The 18439-nt window shown below is 36.1% G+C and overlaps 3 protein-coding genes across 8 annotated transcripts; 1 reads left to right on the top strand and 2 right to left on the bottom strand.

Annotated features, from left to right (window-relative positions):
* Nucleotides 1-5106: 5106 nt before the first annotated feature.
* LOC110622190 (phosphatidylinositol:ceramide inositolphosphotransferase 1) lies at nucleotides 5107-10559 on the bottom strand. 2 transcript variants are annotated; one of them, XM_021766612.2, is made up of 12 exons: nucleotides 10029-10559; nucleotides 9815-9904; nucleotides 8853-8939; nucleotides 8703-8771; nucleotides 7895-7975; nucleotides 7100-7171; nucleotides 6883-6943; nucleotides 6697-6799; nucleotides 6401-6496; nucleotides 6265-6311; nucleotides 6053-6180; nucleotides 5107-5552 (listed from the first exon to the last, which is right to left on the bottom strand). In XM_021766612.2, the coding sequence occupies exons 1-12, from the start codon at nucleotides 10062-10064 to the stop codon at nucleotides 5469-5471; spliced, it is 954 nt and encodes a 317-aa protein (XP_021622304.1). In that variant the 5' UTR covers nucleotides 10065-10559; the 3' UTR covers nucleotides 5107-5468. The 2 variants fall into 2 exon arrangements, with proteins under 2 accessions (XP_021622304.1, XP_021622305.1); XM_021766613.2 differs by lacking the exon at nucleotides 7895-7975.
* Nucleotides 10560-10883: 324 nt separating this feature from the next.
* On the top strand, nucleotides 10884-12753 carry LOC110622767. The gene is made up of 3 exons (XM_021767392.2): nucleotides 10884-11173; nucleotides 11515-11662; nucleotides 11996-12753. The coding sequence occupies exons 1-3, from the start codon at nucleotides 11138-11140 to the stop codon at nucleotides 12568-12570; spliced, it is 759 nt and encodes a 252-aa protein (XP_021623084.1). The 5' UTR covers nucleotides 10884-11137; the 3' UTR covers nucleotides 12571-12753.
* A 260-nt stretch (nucleotides 12754-13013) lies between these two features.
* Nucleotides 13014-17467, bottom strand: LOC110622766. 5 transcript variants are annotated; one of them, XM_043959929.1, is made up of 5 exons: nucleotides 17339-17467; nucleotides 17143-17250; nucleotides 13579-16181; nucleotides 13413-13499; nucleotides 13014-13316 (listed from the first exon to the last, which is right to left on the bottom strand). In XM_043959929.1, the coding sequence occupies exons 3-5, from the start codon at nucleotides 16090-16092 to the stop codon at nucleotides 13206-13208; spliced, it is 2712 nt and encodes a 903-aa protein (XP_043815864.1). In that variant the 5' UTR covers nucleotides 16093-16181; nucleotides 17143-17250; nucleotides 17339-17467; the 3' UTR covers nucleotides 13014-13205. The 5 variants fall into 5 exon arrangements, with proteins under 5 accessions (XP_043815864.1, XP_021623080.1, XP_021623082.1 ...); XM_021767388.2 differs by having other exon boundaries at nucleotides 13014-13499; nucleotides 17339-17466; XM_021767390.2 differs by having other exon boundaries at nucleotides 13014-13499; nucleotides 13579-16178; nucleotides 17339-17466.
* Between the last annotated feature and the right edge of the window lie 972 nt (nucleotides 17468-18439).

Genomic DNA, 18439 nt, shown 5'->3' with positions numbered 1-18439 from the left:
CATGTTTAGGTTTAGGTGAGGTTTTTGGTGATTTGTGGTGTTCAAGCATGTTTAAGTGTTATGTGCTATGTTTGTTTGGGGTTTTAGGGTAGGTTTAGACCCCTTTGTGCATATATATGTGTATATGCTAGTTGGGAGTAGTTGCTAAGCATATTTGTAGGTTTTTGGGCAAAGTTTGCATGAAACAGAGCAGGGTTCTGCCCTTTGGGCAAAACCAGGTTCGGCCGCCGAACCCCTTGTGGAGGCAGTTTCGGCTGCCAAAACTTGCCCCCAAAAGCTAGGGTTTCGGTTTAGAAAGGGACTTTCGGCCGCCGAAAGAGGGAGTTCGGCCGACGAAAGAGGGAGTTCGGCCGCCGAAAGTGTGTGAGTTTCGTCTCTGGACGAGACCTTCGGTCGCCGAAGGTGCCGCCGAACATGCATGAGTTTCGTCTCTGGAGTGGGGTTTCGGCCGCCGAACCTGCCGCCGAAAGTGCCCTGTCCAGCTTTCTTGTGCATGTTTTATGTGATGGTTTTAGGATCGTTTAGAGGGGTTTTGGGGAGTTTCTTAGAGATGTTCTTGAGTGAGTTTGGTCCCTCATTTGAGTCCACCTGTGTAGGTACGGACCAGAGGAATCAGGGAAGTCAGCAGTGAGTCCAGTGTCAGAACCTGCAGAGGCAGTTCAGAGATAACTAAAGGTGAGTGGAACTTAACTGAATGTTTTAATATGAGCACTGAATCTTTTATCATGCTTCATGCATCATGAATATGCTATAAGGTGAGTGCATTAGTGGACACGAATATGACGCATTGCATCTATCCTTGTACTTGGCATGGCTCCTTGTACATTGCTTCTGTGAGACGGCACGGACTTCGTGAGGATTCATTAGCCCTCAGAGGAAAGACCTGGAACAGCCCTACGGGGACCAGGCACAAAGACCTGGAACAGCCCTACGGGGACCAGGCACATGGTACTCCGGTACCCCAGATGAGATAGAGGGAGTTTTGATCCGTCCGGCCGAGGTGATGTGATTACTTGTGATGTGATGCATACCATGTGCTTGACTATAAGAGTTGTAATCCCTTGTTCTTTTCACATGATCAGTTTATGTTTACATACATGTGTTGTATAGATGGAAGAACCAGGCTTAACATAGACGAGTTGAGCCGCCTTGAGCATAGAGGAGAGCTCTGGCTGGCGTTTTGTAGTACCGTGACAGTATTTGCACAGGTTAAGCCGTGGTATGAGAAAAGTATTCATGTTTACAGAAAATGTTTGATCATGTATGGGATTTCACAGGTACACAGAGTTCATAGCAGGCTTACTACGGGTCCCGGCGACCTTAAGTCGATCTGGATCCTAGTGCCGGTAGCAGTTCGGTTTCCGGGCTGTTACATTCAGGTTATGTTAGGCTTGCTAAGGGTCCCGGCGGCCTTAAGTCGACCCGGATCCTAGCGCCGGTAGCAGTCCGATTTTCGGGTCGTTACACTAAGCTTGCCCAAGCTTGCCCCCGAAAATTTGGCCTTTCGGCTCTGGAGGAGGGTTTCGGCCGCCGAAGGTTGGGGACTTTCATCTCTGGAGAGGACTTTCGGCAGCCGAAGTGCCGCCGAAAGTGCTTGAGTTTTGTCTCTGGAAGGGACTTTCGGCCGCCGAACTTGCCGCCGAAAGTGCCCTGTCCAGCCTTTTTTTGCATGTTTTATGTGATTGTTTTAGGATGTTTTAAGGGGGTTTTAGGGAGTTTTATAGAGTTGTTCTTGAGCTAGTTTGGTCCCTCATTTGCGTCCACCTGTGTAGGAACGAACCAGAGGAACCGAAGAGAGCAGCAGTGAGCACTGCTTCAGAGTATTCAGAGTTAGCTCAGAGTCAGCCAGAGGTGAGTAGAACTAAACTTAATGTTTTAAATTGAGAAAGTAAATGCTTTGAGCATGTTCCATGCATCATGATATGTAATAGGTTGAGTGCACTAGAATACACTAATGTGACGCATTGCATTATTCTATGCTTGTACGGATCGGACATAGTGGATTCATTAGCCCTCGTAGTAAAGTCCTGAGGAGCTCTGAGAGGGCCGGGCACAGGGCACCCTAGGGTGCGTAATAAAGTCCTGAGGAGCTCCTTCGCGGGCCAGGCACAGATTGAGGGAATTTTTTATCAGTCCGTCTGAGATGATGTGATATACTTGTGATGTGATGCATTCCATGTGAGCATGTTTTATTGACATGTTTGATTTGTTCTACTCACTGGGCTAGTATAGCTCATCCCTCTCCTTTAACCCCAGTCTTGCAGGATCAGAGTCAGAGGGAAGTCAGCAGGGTTCAGGAAGAGTAAAGACTTTTGTACTAGCATAGAGTGGACATATAATATTGTAAAGAAATGGTTTAGTATTGTATAGTGTAGAGTATTGTGCTTGACCCATGTTATAAATCCTTTTTGTATACATGGTCTGTTTATGTGCTGTGAATGTTTTTATCAGTATGTGAAAAACCAGGCTTAACAGAGTATGAGTTGAACCCATCTAGAGCAAGCTCTAGTAAGGGGTTTTATAGTACAGAGATAGTGCATGCACAGGTTGAGCCTTAGTTCAGAGCATCCGTTTTATATTTTTACAGAAAATGTTTGATCATGTATGGGATTTTACAGGTATGCAGAGAGTATAGCAGGCTTGCTACGGGTCCCGGCGACCTTAAGTCGACCTGGATCCTAGCGCCGGTAGCGGTCCGATTTTCGGGTCGTTACATTGATATCAAAAATGTCTTTCTGGATGGTGACCTCCAAGAGGAGGTGTGTATGGAGTAACCGCCTGAATTTGTTGCTCAGGGAGAGTATGGAAAACTATGTCGTTTGAAGAAATCTTTATATGATTTGAAGTAAATTCACTGTGCTTGATTTGGAAAGTTTAGTGAAGTTGTTCAAGAATTTTGGTTGAGAAAAAGCAAGTGTGACCGCTCAGTCTTCTATAGACATTCAGATGCCGATATTATTCTTTTTGTTGTGTATGTTGATAACATTGATATTACAGGAAATGATGATGCATGAATATCGTCACTCAAATCCTTCTTGCATGCAAGTTTTCATACCAAAGATTTGGATCAACTTAAGTAATGGGAGTAGAGTCTTGAGGAGTAGGAAGGAAATTTTCTTGTCTTAAAGGAAGTACGTCCTTGGTTTGCTTGCAGAAACTAGAAAGTTGAAAGCTAAACCCTATAGCACACTAATGATTCGTAATATATGTCTCACGAAGGATGATGAAAACCCCTATGATGACCCAAAAAGGTACATGAGGTTGGTTAGAAAGCTGAACTACCTTACAGTGATGACTCGGCCAGGTATTGCTTTTGCCGTAAATGTGGTCAGCCAGTTCATGTTTGTACCTATAATGAAACATTGGGCCACCCCAGAACAAATTTTATATTATCTGAAAGGGACCTCTAGATTTAGGGGTGAGCATTCGGTTGGTTCGGTTTAAAACCGAACCGAATAAATCGAAAACTGAAATTTTAGTATTTATAAAAATCTAACTGAATCGATTTTGATCAGAAACTGAACCGAATCGAACCAATATGATTCGATTTGATTCGATTTGATCAGTTTCAATTTTTAATAAACTTTTTATTTTTTACACTTTATTTTTAGTATTTTAAAATTTAATTAAAATATTTTAATATCTAATTTCTCTATATTATTGAAAATAATATATTATTATCACTAATCGATTCGGTTTGATTTTTTTTATTTTTTTTATCAAAACCGAACCAAATTGAAATGAATAAAAGTTCGGTCGATTTTTTCAGTTTGAACCAAATGCTACTCACCTCTACCTAGATTCGGTATACTCTACACTGATCATGAATATACTACAGTTGAGTGCTTTTTAGATAATGATTAGACAGATCCTACACTGATCACAGACTACTATGTGTTTGTCGGAAGAAACTTAATGTCTTGAAAAAGTAAGAAGCAGAACATCATATCCAGATCTAGGCCAAGTTAGAATATAGGGTTATGACTTAATCCATTTGTGAGATTTTGTGATAAATCATATGTTGAAAAAAGTTGGTATGGATGCTGAAACACCCGCAGAACTTTAGTGTGATAATTAGACTATTTTTCACATGGTCTCTAATCTCATATACTATGAGTAAACTATACATATTGAAGTTGATTGTCATTTTATTTATAAAAAAATTTAAAAAAATTTAATTTCAACTAGTTATATAAAAACAGAAGAGTAACTAGGTGATTTACTCGTCAAGTCATTAAATGGTCTTAAAATAAAATATCTTTGTGACAAAGTGGACATAATAAATATTTATATTCCAGTTTGATGAAGAGCGTTGTAGCGTGGATATAATTTATATATAATTAAAATAAATTACAAAATTATAACACTAATTAATTGATAAAATATTTAAAAAAAAATTATTACCTTAATAAAAATCTGTATAATATACTCTTTGTTCAATTAGAGTGCTCAATCTTTATTAATTGACATCTTAATTTTTTAATTAATATTTAATATTTAATTGTTATTAAACAAATTTCTTTTAAATTTTATAAAATAATTTATATAAAATATTTTTTAATTAAAATTTATTATTAAATTATAATAATTTAATCCAATTTGGTTATTTTTTATAATTTATAATAATTTAATTCTTATAATTTTAATATTTATAATAAAATAATTTTTAATTTAGATTTATTTTTTAATTAATAGTTGACTATAATAAATTTAATAAAACTATTTTATTAATAGAATAAAAATTTTAAAAATAAAATTATTTACTAGTAAAAAAAACTAAACTATAAATTTTGTTAAATTTCAATCAAAATCATCCTAGTTTATATAACAATTTTCAATAATAAAATATGATACTTGGTGGGCCCATACGATCAAAACCAGATTGATTTCCTGCTATTTTTGTTTGTAAAACACACGTCATTGCACGTGGCGATGGCTAAGGCGAAGAATAATTTATATATTTATGTTTTAAAAAAAAAAAAATTAGCATGCGCAGGACGAAACAGAAGCAACTAGCATGCTATGTAAAGCTGTGTCCACATCTAAAATGGAAACCTCGCCATTATTGATGGTCTTAAAGGATTCAATCTACAGAGAACAAAAGAATGGATAAATTATTGTTGCTGGATGATTAATGGAAACAGCCTTCGGCTTCACCATTTTAAATATAGTAAGCATAATGCACCAAAGTTTCAGCAGCATCACATGCTCAGGAGAATGGGACATTTAAGACTTCATAGGAATCCACAATACATGCTGATGCTGATGATATACTGTTTTAACCATTACAAAGCAACAGGACTACACAACATCCGGACGTGCTACTCATATGTTTCATTTTCTCTTGCATGAACACAAATCAAACTACTTACCACCATTCTTGGAACAGAAGCCAACCTCACTTGAAGGCTCTTAAAGATGTAAGAAGCAGTCCTTGCAGCACTTTCCAACTGAACAGTTTCCATCATCTACACACCATTCATTGCATTAGTATCAGCATGGACTCCATTCGCATCTTCCAGAATCTTGCCATTTACTTGAGTTCTCTGCCTCTGGACAAGGTGTTAACAAATGATAATATAAAACCTCGTCTTACTAGGAAAAGAATGCTGTTACTCGTTGAAATTGAAAGATTAAAGGTAAACTTACTATTCAGCTCCTGTATTACAGAGAAACTCGCTAGTTAATTTCTCAATTTTGAAAAATACATTAAACATCTCTAAAGTTTTAAAAAATCTAGTAATTAATTCCTCCGTCAAATTTAATGACATTAAATATCGTAAAAAAACTCTAAAATACCTTGAATACGAAAGGGACTAATTAGTAGATATTTTTACAAAATTGAAAGATTAACTAATGAATTTTTTCATACGGTGGAGACTAAATAGTAAAATATTTAATGGCTAAAACTAATAGAAAGACTAGTTAGTAGATTTTTTAATATCTAAAAGATATTTTAATATATTTTTTAAAATCAATGAATTAATTAGCGATTTTCTCTATAACATAGAGACTAAATATTAAATTTACCAAGATTAAAACTTCACCATACCCGATCTGCAGGTTCTACTGAGTTCCCATTTATGAGCTTGTGATTCTCTTCTTTGTTCATGATGTCTCTCTCCTTGGTACTCAATGGTAACAACAAAGATGCAGCTCCGCTACTCCGATCAGGGAGCTCTGCAGTTGACAACTTAAAAGTTAAGTTTCCAACTCAAACGCTGCATAAAGCAGTTAAGAAACCAAAAGTGTCATGATACTGACCTGGTAATTTCTTGCTTATAAAGAATACCACTAAATTAACAGTATACCTGTAGAAGCATCAATGTACAGATATATTAAAAGTCTGAACATGTCATCACATGGAATAATAAATTAATTGGATGAGTATCGCACATACCATGCAACGACGACATCAACTGTATAATGTTTGCGGGATGCTATAATTAATAGGCTCTGAACCACAGAAATCAACCAACCTAACTGCTTTACAAACCTGCAAAGGCAACTTGAAATTTGTCAATCAAGTACGTGCTCAAATTTTCCATAATTGTCATCACAAAAATTTAAAAAAAGGGCACCATTCTAATTTTTCCTTCATATTTTGCCTTGTTTCTACCATTGAAATCACAAGAGATTTTTCTTTTTTTAATGAATTTATTTTGGAGTAACAACAAGATTAAAGCCATACTTTACCTTTGTGTACCATACTTCTGATATGTGAGGACAAACACTAGGGTAAATATCATGTGTGACGAAAAAATCAAATCACCACAGCCAAATACTATACCCCGAGGAACTGCGGTTCAACAAATCAAATTAGCACAGAAAATTTTCAACAAAGAACAAAGAGAGGACCAAACTAAAACACAGGACACTGACAATTAATTAAGAGTACTTCAAGAAAACTCTCTGGATGTGGCAATCTAGCCAGTTTGGAGCCCTGTAAAATAACGAAGAGATAGATTCCTGATCATAATTTTTTTTTTTAAAGTTTGAAATTCATTTTGCAGAAACAAATAAAAAATCAACTTAAACCAATGGAGAATATGAATAGCAATATCTTGGATATATAAAAGCAATCCAGCTGTCCTTTTACCTCACGGCAATGATAATTTGGACCTGGAAGCTGAGTAGAATAGAATGTAACTATCCGAAGAAATTGAGAAGCCTGAAGCAGAAGTCAAATAATTGTTAGAACAGAACGCCGATGAACAGAATAACAATGTATTCCATGACGGACATGTAAACCAATATGGTTGATTGTTATTCCATGACGGACATGTAAACCAATATGGTTGATTGTTATTCCATGACGGACATGTAAAACAATATGGTTGATTGTTTTATCAAACCAAGAATCCAAACTGAAAAAGGATATCATACAAAAAAATGGAATCTAACTGGTCTAATAGCTTTCCTTAACAGTTAACCAAACTAGCCCCTATTAACAGATACCTACACACAAGACTGGATACAGAACTGTTTTCTATTTGTTATTTCAATACAGCTTTATTCCTGATTAGCAACATGGAATTTCAATTGATAACCATCGACAATTATTCAGTTTGGGCATGGGACCCAATGTTCTCTTTGATTAATTCTCCCAGATCAGGAAGGAAAACATCTAGCAAAGTTCAAATTAATCATATCTTTTCTTTTGTGTCTCTCTCTGTCTGTGTGCTTTCTAGAGAAACTAAAGAAAGGAAGAAGGGGGGTTTCTGTTTTTTAGCTGTAAGTTAAGAATTGCAGAGCTTCTCATATGTCTATGTGAGGGGGGGTTTCTGTTTTTTAGCTGTAAGTTAAGAATTGCAGATCACAAAATTTCAAAATTAAAATCAATTCTATCAAGACTATGAGATATGAAAAACACTAAAAGTACATTAGTACTTACAACTAAAAATGCTAGAACCCTGCACCAAATCAGAACAGTGTAGATCTTTTTGTTCTTGCAGATGAAAGGGTGGAAAGTCCACTACAACAGGATATACCATGTTAGGAGAAGTAGGATACTTCAAACTTTTGTGAGAGGCAACTATGTTTATAACTATTCTTCATGAAGATATACTGTCCACACACACACAGAGAGAGAAATAAGACCAAAAAACACAATGGAATGCATTACATCAAAAGAATATAAGTCTATAACTATTTTTCATGAAGATATTTGGGAAAAAAGAAGCAAGAAACAAGCGAGCAGAAATCATTTACTAAAAAATAGCAGAGACATGGAATGACAAAAGGTCGACACTAGGTTCATAAAAAAGCAAGACATAACTGAGTTGCACTTCTCCTTTTTTTTTGTTCCTTTTCCGTGGCAGGGGGGGGGGGGGGAGATGTGTGGAGGATCACATACAATAAGGAATTATTTAATCAAACTCTAGGATTGATTCACAAACCTTAATTTTTCAAAAGCACAGCAAAGATAAATTCATTAAGGCGTGTTATTGTCAAGTTCTAGTTCAACCCAACAGCAACTCACACTTGAAGTCTATTTAACTAAGTAAATAGCAGCACATGCAGATTTCACTTTTATTTGATTTAAAATTAAAAATCAGTTTCAGCAGTTTTTATGAAAGAGATCATAAAAATATAACCAATCAGAAACACCTCCTTCCTTTCAAACAAAAACGAGAGAGAAAGAAAGAGAGGATTTAACAAATACAAAAGGAATGAGGAGTATAACATAAGATGAACCTCACCAGCACAAATGATAGAAAGACACAGGTGAACACTGTCTCACTAATATAGCCTTTATCTTGTCCAAGCTCCTAAATTTACATCAAGGTTAGGAAGAAGAGAATGATTCCTACAATTGGAAGTGAGCAAAAATGGTATTAACAGACACAAACCGGAAGCAAAAAGAACCCTGTATCCTGCAATGTTGGCCCTGGTCGATGTATATAATGAACTCCTTGGGCAGCCAAACCATGTATATACTACAATCAACACAAATTGGAAATGTTTTACGTGCATAACAAACTGAATAAAAGGGAAGAAGAATAAGACATAAAAGCAGAACTATATAAAAAAGTGAATGTGCAAGGACGGCTTAAACAAAGGATGGAATATGTTGTTGAAAACGAAATAAAAACAATAAAGACAATCTAAGAACTTGGGATTTCTGGAAATGCATGGGACTTGTTAATAGTCACAATTTTCATGAAAAGTAAGACAGCAAAAAAAAAATAAAAGAAAAGTTTTGAACATCCTTCTACAAAAAAAAACTCATGAATGACTGTACACATCCCTAAATAATGCAGATACTTGAGATATTGCAGGCACTCAAAAATAGCACACAACATATTATTGCAAATCTATCAAGATGTTAAATACCGTCTCCAAGCCCTCACCCCATTCTTTTGGGAAAAAAAATTTGAAAAAACAAAGAAAAGAAAGAAAGAAAGAAACACAAAATGACATTCAACCAGGACCAGGTTCATAGTCAAGTTCACATGAACTGATAGGGACTTTACCTTACGCTAAAAGTGTAAGTTTTCTCACAGAAAATCAGAACATGTAGGGAACAGCGACTAAACCTTCTACCAGACGCTACACTTTATCATTAATCTTAAATCAAATTCCATTGCTTACCCTGTAAGTTGAATCAAGTTAATATACCATTGAGGTCGCAATCCAACTTGACCAAGAATTCCAGCATTACGCACAATCAAAAGTTTATGATTTTTGGATGAACTCGAGACCCGACAGAGTCGTAAAAAAGAAAAATGAATTCAATCACTTTAACTTTGTACGTAGAAAACAGAATAACACAATGATACTGCATTAAGAATTTCTCAGAAGTAAAGGAAACCTGAAAAATTAGACAAGCAAGAATGTATTTCCAATTTTCGAGAAGTAGGTTGATCTCTGTGGTAGTCTCTGCACAAATTCTCTTCCAAAGCTTCACATCAGAAGCATAAAACAACGTTAATATGAAATCAAGAACCACAATCACAAAAACACCGTAGAGTAAAAACCCAATTAATTTTGAACTCGAAACGAAGAGAATAGACAAAGAAGATAACCTTTGAAGCCTCTCGACCAATGTAAATCGTCATCATGTAGTGGTAGTTGTTGTCATCGGATAACTACTAGTTTCATAGCAGTTCACAGCCCAACTGTTGAGGTCAACATCATCATTTCTCAGAAAACATTCATACAATCAGTCCAGAAGTTGCCAATATTTTCGCTCTTCAATTCTAAAATTTGAAACCCACCAACGAAAAACCCCAAGAAACAGAAACGATTAAAAGGGGATCGAGAAGGGAGATCGAGTAAAATGCCTGCGGATCAGGAATGGAGAAAGAAGGATAGAACAAAGCCTGAAATGGGAAGAGAAGAACAAGTGAATTGGATATGAATTTGAAAAGAAGATGAGAGAAAAGGGGCTTTGCTTGATTGTTGATCGAGAGATTAGTATAATGCTGAGAATGGCGAGATGGGCATTGATTGAGAGTTGAGAGAAAAAGAAAAACAGAGAGCTTTTATACTGAAGCCGCTCTTCTCCTTTGGAAAGAACAGATGCAGACACCTCGTCTTTGTTTTGTTTGTGCTCTATTACAATGAAAGCGAGAGAGATTAATTAAGGGAACTCTTGAAACGTGCTATTAACGATTAATTAACTAATTACATAAAAAATAATTAATTTGAAAAATTATTAATATTTTAAAAAATCTATTAATTAATTTTTTTATTTATTTAATTCATTAAATTTTTATTATTTAATTTTTATTATTTAAAAAGCTCATTAAATTTACAAAAATAATTTTTTAAATATTTTAATTGATAAAAAAAAATTAAATTAAATTTTTGTAAATTTATATTTTTCCAAACATGTTTTGCCTCTTTTGAAGCCCAAGAAACAAACATGCTTCAGTTGAAGTTGAAGGCTACCATTTACGAGCCCACTTCCTCAGATTTGAAAATTGAGCCCTACCAAAACCCTTTAACTCAGTAGTTTATTACCATATCTCATCCTCTCAACCATCAATTCTTGCCTCTGCAGACTGTAGCGATCATGTTCAACTTTTCTTTTTAGGAGCAAGATTCTAACTCACATCGACATCTCTAAAACCCTAATCCTTACTCTTCTCGCTGTTATCAGGTTCTGTTCTTTGGAAAAACCTCCTTAATCATGGCGCTCCGTGGATCTACTACCTTCTGCTACAAAGTAAGTTCCTCTTTCTTTTCTTCGTTGATTGATAATTACTATCTTTGGATTTTTTTTTCTTTATTTTTTTTTTAGTATTGATATCTACAAGAGATTGGATTCTTTCTTTATTTTTTGAGAATTAAGATTTGAAATGGTTATGATCGCATTTCGACATTTCACAGAAGGAATAAAGATGTTTCAAATTTAAGACTCGTTGGCGAATTTATAATGTTTAGAAAGAGTAAGAAAATTCTCTTTTAGGGATTTGGTCATCCATTTTCTATTAATTTACGGAATGCTATTGTTTTAGTTTTCTTCAATTTATATACACTTTGCTTTGGCTTGCATTGTTGTTGTAGGTAAATTTTATTGATAGGCGGCTTCCATGTTCTTGCATTAATAGTTTCAAGAAGCTTCCCCATCTTAAGGACAACCGCTTGTTCTTGCCTACTACTTCTGCAACACCTCTCAAGCTGCACATTGAAGGAAGAACTCACGAGTCTTGTGGTTTGAACCCATTATCCATATTTCTTTATATATATATATATATATATATATATATATACTTTAGCTATCTGTATGACTATTGTTTAAAAGAATCCCTTTTCCATATGATTTATTTTGCAAGAAAAGAAATGTATTCTTGCAAAACTATACAAGGTTTCTATTTTTTTTAAAATGATAATTTTTTGAGTTAAACAAAATTAAATTCATTCATTCTAAGCAGAAGAATTATTAGAAAAGAATTGAATTAAATTGTTGCGAAATTTGTTATTCCAAACCAGAACTCTTTACAAAATTTTGGTTCAGCTTCTCTAACTCTGTATTTACATCAAGCAGCACTCTTTACAAAAACTTCTCGGCTGTTGTCACTAAGAGCATGTCAAGTAACAAGCGAGGACTCTGAGGAAATGCTAAGCGGTGAAAGCATCATACTGGATGAGCAAGCCTTAATGCGGGATTTACAGATTGCCATTGAAGAAGAGAATTATGCACAAGCTGCAAAACTCAGGGATAGCATTAGAATACTCCAGGAAGACAGTAAGGCTTCAGTACTGGCAGCAAATGCTCGGTTTTATAATGCATTCAGGAACGGGGACTTAGCATCCATGCAAGCCCTTTGGGCAAAAGGAGATAACGTCTGCTGCGTACACCCAGGAGCCAGTGGGGTTATTGGTTATGATGATGTTATGGAAAGCTGGGAGCTTGTGTGGATGAACTATGATTTCCCACTAGATATTGAACTGAAAAATGCCCAAGTTCATTTTAGGGGTGATGTAGGTTACATTACTTGTTTGGAATTTGTTAGGACAAAAGGTAGCAGTTGGGGGGCACAGTTTGTAACAAACGTTTTCGAGAGAATTGATGGTCAATGGTTCATCTGTATTCACCATGCTTCACCAGTCGACTTGTAAGAAACTTAGAATAGATGTCTAGGGATTGCAGAAGCTGATTTTTGTTTTTGGTTTCTGTAATTTGTTTCAGTAGTTTTAGATTCATTGACATCATATCCAATTAGAAATGAGATGTATCTGCGTAGAATCTGGGGCTATCGCTCTTATTTTTAAGCGCCTGGTGCTTTTGAAGCAGTTTAGTCACGGTGATAAAGCCTTGTTTCTCCGCTGCAAGGCAACACTTAGCCTGGTCAAATTATGACTTCCCAATTTCTTTCCCCTTATTTATTAGAAAATATCTATTTTATTTGATCCCGTTAGAATCCCTCATTTTGACTCCCGGGGGAAATTATCGATGATGGTTTTGAGAATAATGTACACCGCAACCAGGTACAAGTTGAATTGTAATAAGATTTTCTTTTATGTTCTACGATAATTTCTTGATGAGACGACCTTCTTTTCCCTTTTGAACTAAAAATTTTAACGTTCTTAAAACTGCATTCTCTTAATTTGTGAGGTGTACATTTGGTGGCATTATTTTCTGTATACAAGGGGGATGTTGATAATGTGACGCAACTGATACAAAATTATGGCAGCCAAAGATGACTTTCTGCTACATCAGGATCCATGTTTTAAAAGCTCGTCCTGACCTCAAGCTAGACCCTTCCAACAGGTGAAACAGGTGGACATGGAGTGTATTTAACAGGTGCTTCTCCAAGGACAGTGGTGCGGATCTTCTTCATTCCATCATCTGTATTTCTGCATTCCTGAAGAAATTTTTCTTTAGACATGTTTATCTGTTCAGCAAGATCAGATGATTTCTGGCAGCTTATAACTGTGACACAAATGAAGAACGCCTGTACCAATGAAATTGATGGACTGAACTCGATTGAGTATATTCCCTTCTCAATTGGTAGCATGCTGAAGATAGGATTATCTTGTGCTTCTCCCTGGAAGCAAGTAGGCTTTATAAATGACAATACCGATAAGAATGTAAAGACAAATTCTCAGGTAAAACACAAGCAGTACCTGAAGGAAAAGTTCAAATGGATTCAATGTCAGGGAAGTATTGGACGTCCTTGGAAGCTTCTTATGTTTTATTTCAGTGGATAGAATACGGAGTTCACAACCAACATCCCAACCTCCGCAATCACATGATCCACCAGATCTCCATCGATGAATCAATGGTGAAGGAACTCCTGTGGCTGGCAAACTATGAACACCACCGGGAAGTATGACTGTACAGTTATTATTGTGTTCATTCTCTTGCAGGTTTGAGAATCCCTTTTCCATGATATTTTTTTCTTTCTCAGTCTCTTGCTTATCTATGTCAAAGCCTATGCTTCCACTAGGCATTTTGACAACAATAGCTGCAAGCTCTGTGTTTGGCATTAACTTTGGTGAAACCTGTGCTGTCTGTCTTTGCTCATCGCCATACAAAACGGATTCTTTTACCATATACTGGGTGCTCGAGTTCTGTTCAGACAAATCCAACAAAGAAGAGCTGTTAACCTTCATCTGGCCAACCACATTGTAAACAAAGCCACAACTTCTCTCTTTGCTAACTTTACTTATCAAGCTGCTGCTTTTTTTCTTGATTTCTTCAATGGTATACAATGCATAGTTGCAGCCCTGATCATTCTTCTCAGGTGACATTAAAGTTTTCACAGGGGCTGCAACAATAATGCTGTTGTTATTGCTTACAAATCTGAAAAAAGGAAGTCCATTCTTCATTGTAAGCAACACGTGAGCCTGTATATTTGATGCCTCACACTTTTCATTTTGAAGCGAATCAGTAGCTTTAATTGGCTTAAAACTGCAGGAATTGAGGCTTCCTTTGAATGGTTGATCAGCTTCAGCAGAATAGTTTGGAGTTAAACCCTTGGACCTAAGTAGCGGATCCAATAACCTTCTTAAAGGGCTGGATCTAGCTCTATGGCAACTTGCTTTCTCTCTGTTTGTATTATCCAAACCAGCAGAAGCTTCGGATATCACTGGACCAGACTTCACAGAAACATAAGTGGAACTCAACTGTGGGACAGTTGAGCTCTCCTTGAAGCTAAAACTTCTGGTCATCTGACCTAAGCTGAAGCTAAATCGGCGATTTGGTGAGGGATGTCTGCCCTTTTTAGCTGCCACTTCTGGTGCATCTTGGTCCAATATCTTTGACGTTTCAACTAGATTTCCATTTGAAGACTTGATACTGTTTATTGTATTGGATGACAGCTCTGCATCCCGAGTATTGATTGCATCAGGTGCCATCTCCCGCCGTTCAATGTTAATCTCTGCTCTAGAAGGCAGTGGACATGAATGAGGAATCTCATAATTGAGTTCTGAAGAGTACAACTTGTCAGAAAAGCCATCTGACAAGGTATTTTGATTTGCTTCTGCTACATCCCCATCAAAGGACGATGTTGGTTGCTCTTGTAAGCTATTGTGGGAAGATTTTTTGGGAAAAAGGAGAACAATTTTTTTCTTCTCATCAGCTTGATATTGAGAAGAAAGATACGTAGTTGATTGTTGCTGCTCCATTCTTTTCTTCATTCCACTGCTATCAACATTCCTCTTTCCCTTTGCAGGAGGTGAAACATCATAAATTTTCAGCTTTGATGATGAAGCGCCCATGCCTGATGTAATCTTCTGTTCCAGAGCTTTTCTTTTTGAATACATTTCTTGCATCTCCTCAACTCTCTGCTTGCCTTCTCCACCACAGGCATTCACACTTTCTTTGGGCCCAATTGGCATCCCATTATGTCTAGAGTTGAAGGACAGATTCTGAACTTTTGAAGTCATTTTATCTTGCAACTCTCTTCTTCTTCCCTTCTCGAAAGTCATATCTGAACTATTTCCATCAAAAGACTTGTGGCTCCATAATGCCTTCTTCTGTCCGTCAAAATGACTCTTGGAAGCATCTGCCACATCCTTAAAGAGTGTAGCATTCTGGACAGATGATTTGCCATCTCGAGAAATGCCATCATTTTGAGAAGAATTATTTCTACAAGGAGGAGAAGGACGCTGCTTGGTTTGATATGCAAGAGTCCCATCATGGGCTTGACCATGAAAGGTAGACGTCCTTGCAGTTGTTCTAGTTGACAAGTTACTGCTAGGCAAGGATGCATTATTGCCTCCTCTCATTGGGGTGCCCTTTTTGCTGTATTTCCAGTTCTCTAAACGAGACCAATCCAAGACCCCAACATTTAAAGCCTTATCCTGGATGTTTTCTGTTTTCTCCACGCGCTGTAGATAACCAGGCAAATTTGACATATGCTTGACAAGTTCATCATCTTTTGTGGCTCTTACCATGACAGACAGCTGCTGGCAATTCACTGCAGCCTTTTGTTGGACCATGATCCCAGCATTTGTATGTTCTCTTAGTTCATGGGGCAGATCATCATATGGCTTACTAATGCAACTTGTTGCTTTTAACTTCTCTTGATGCTTTATACTCTGCGTTGCATGGGTTGAAAGAACCGCATCCTTCACTATCTTGGAATTCTGCTGATCTTTTGAACTCTTTTGAAAGCCTATACTGCTGAATCCCATTTTGTTAGAGAGTTCTGAGTATGTATTCCGTCGCCGTAACCTGGACAAGATTTTAACTATTTGCAACTTTCACGGACATTTTTTGCCTGCTGAAGGATAATACAAGAGAATTCTTAGTCCCTCTTCCACGACTGCACTTCTTTCATACAATTCACAGGTTTATATTTCCCAAAAATCATATTAATAATAATAAATAATCACAGCATAGAAGTGCAAGAGGATTGACCGTGTGTCAACTCTAAGCAACAATCAGGAAGATTAGAAGTAATCGTGTAGAATAAAATACTTTTGCTCCAATATAAATGCTTAATTTCTGAAAGCATGGAACCAGAAAGAGCAGCAGCAAGAAAAAAGACAGATTGACCAGGCAAGATCAGTCACAAACCTTAGGGCGACAGAAGAAGAGAAGAAAACACAGAGAGCAGTTGAAATTAAACCTGAAATCCCCCCCCCCCCAAATAAAATAAATAAATAAATATATAAATAAAAGGAAAAAATGAAAAGAACCGGTGAATGAGCTATGCATTTTCATCATGCTGGCTGACATTAGTTCAACATTTCAGAGAACTAATAAAGCCATTTAATTCATTCCTAAAAAGTGTAATTTTCTTCATCGGACAATTAGTAGTAATTTCAATCTCTGATCTTCCCTTGAGAATTTAACCTGAATTTATATCTTGAATCACATAATTCTGATCATTCTCGAAATATAAACTTAAATTTTTTGCTAAGTACTCATAATCAAAATTAAGAAGTCACAGATCTAAAAATTTAAACCGGCAATCACTAGAATTAGCAACAATTATCTGGTTCAGTTCTCATTTCCATTTTACAGTATTGCAAATCTCAGTACAATTATGATGAAGCCAGCAACTATAATTTTCCACAGAAAACAAACAATAATCAACCAGACCAGAACAAAACCATGATTACCCTTTTCTTCAATTCCCCAGTAACCAAACAAAGGAAAATTGATTATAAAAAATGCACATAAAGAAAAACGCAACAGTACCAAGAAGGAGAAATTTTACGACGAATTATGAAACGTACCAGCCGATAACAGATAACCGTCGATCTGGATAAAGATCCGATACGTGAATGTGCGAGCGGTGAAATCTCGAACCAGACTTAGAGTAGAAGCAAAGTAAAGAACAACCACTGCAGAAATCAAGAACATTCAACAAATCAATAATCAATCTCTTTGCATTCTAAAAAACGGATGAGAAAAGAGGCGAAGCGAAATCACCTGAGAGTGAAGAGTGGACAGTGGAGAGGAGAGAGGGGTGTTTCGTTTTCGATGAGACGGTTAAAAGCGGTGTAGGAGGGAGGTGGAGGAGACAAATAGGTATAGGTGGCTACGATGGACCCCACATATGCGACTTCTTTCGTAGTAGCGATTAGCGAATCCCGAAACTACAGTGAATAGGGTCCATGGGGTTACGTCAGCGACTCTATTGCTTGGTGCTGTCTAGTTCAGCCGCGGCGATTTTTCAGCTTGATTGTACGTTTTGTTGACAAACTTTTTTATTTTTTATTTTTGTTAATTTTCGCGGGAAACGAATACGGATGGAATAAAGCGTAAATTTCGCTTTCTACACTTTCACATTGGAAAATAAAAATATTTTGTATATACATTTTTTTTCAATCGTCATTAATTTATTTGTTAAAAAAATAATTTCATAACGAAGTAATAAAAATAAATGGCATATTAAAAAACATAATATTCTTTCTTCATTCATTTCTTTTTATCTTCGATTTTTTTTTTAAAGCAAATTTTTAATAAAATTTCATGGAGAGATATCATTTGAAACAGAAAAATGATTATACTTAACAAATTTTTTAACGAAAGTATCAGCCGTTAGAATAGCGTTATGACGAATCCATTTAACAGAAATATTAGTTCTAAAATCTAATAAAAATTTATAATTATTTAAAATCAAATCTCTACATAAGATAATTTGACAAATATGCTTCTTAAATATCTGTCTAAATCTCTGCATAAAATAATTTGACAAAAATATTTCTCTTTCCTTCTCATTTCTCGAGCATAAATCATTAAAATCTCCCGAACAAAGTCACGAAAGAGAATTTCTATGAGATAAAACTTGAATAAGATTTCAAGACTGACCGTCGTTGTGATTCCGAAAAGATTCTGAAAATCCATAATAACCAGTAAACCTCCATTAAACTTTATCTTCCAAAATAACTGAATCAATAAAATTTGAAGAAAAGCCAACTCCAAAAACAGACACATGACTCTTCCACATTAACGAAATGTCTCCTTCCATTAATGTAAAAAATTACGAAAAAATTTCATACGAGAACTAAGAGATTTTGTTTTCATAAA

This window comes from Manihot esculenta, chromosome 9 (genome assembly GCF_001659605.2).
Source record: "Manihot esculenta cultivar AM560-2 chromosome 9, M.esculenta_v8, whole genome shotgun sequence".
Classification (NCBI taxonomy): domain Eukaryota; kingdom Viridiplantae; phylum Streptophyta; class Magnoliopsida; order Malpighiales; family Euphorbiaceae; genus Manihot; species Manihot esculenta.
This window is presented reverse-complemented; position numbering and strand designations above follow the sequence as displayed.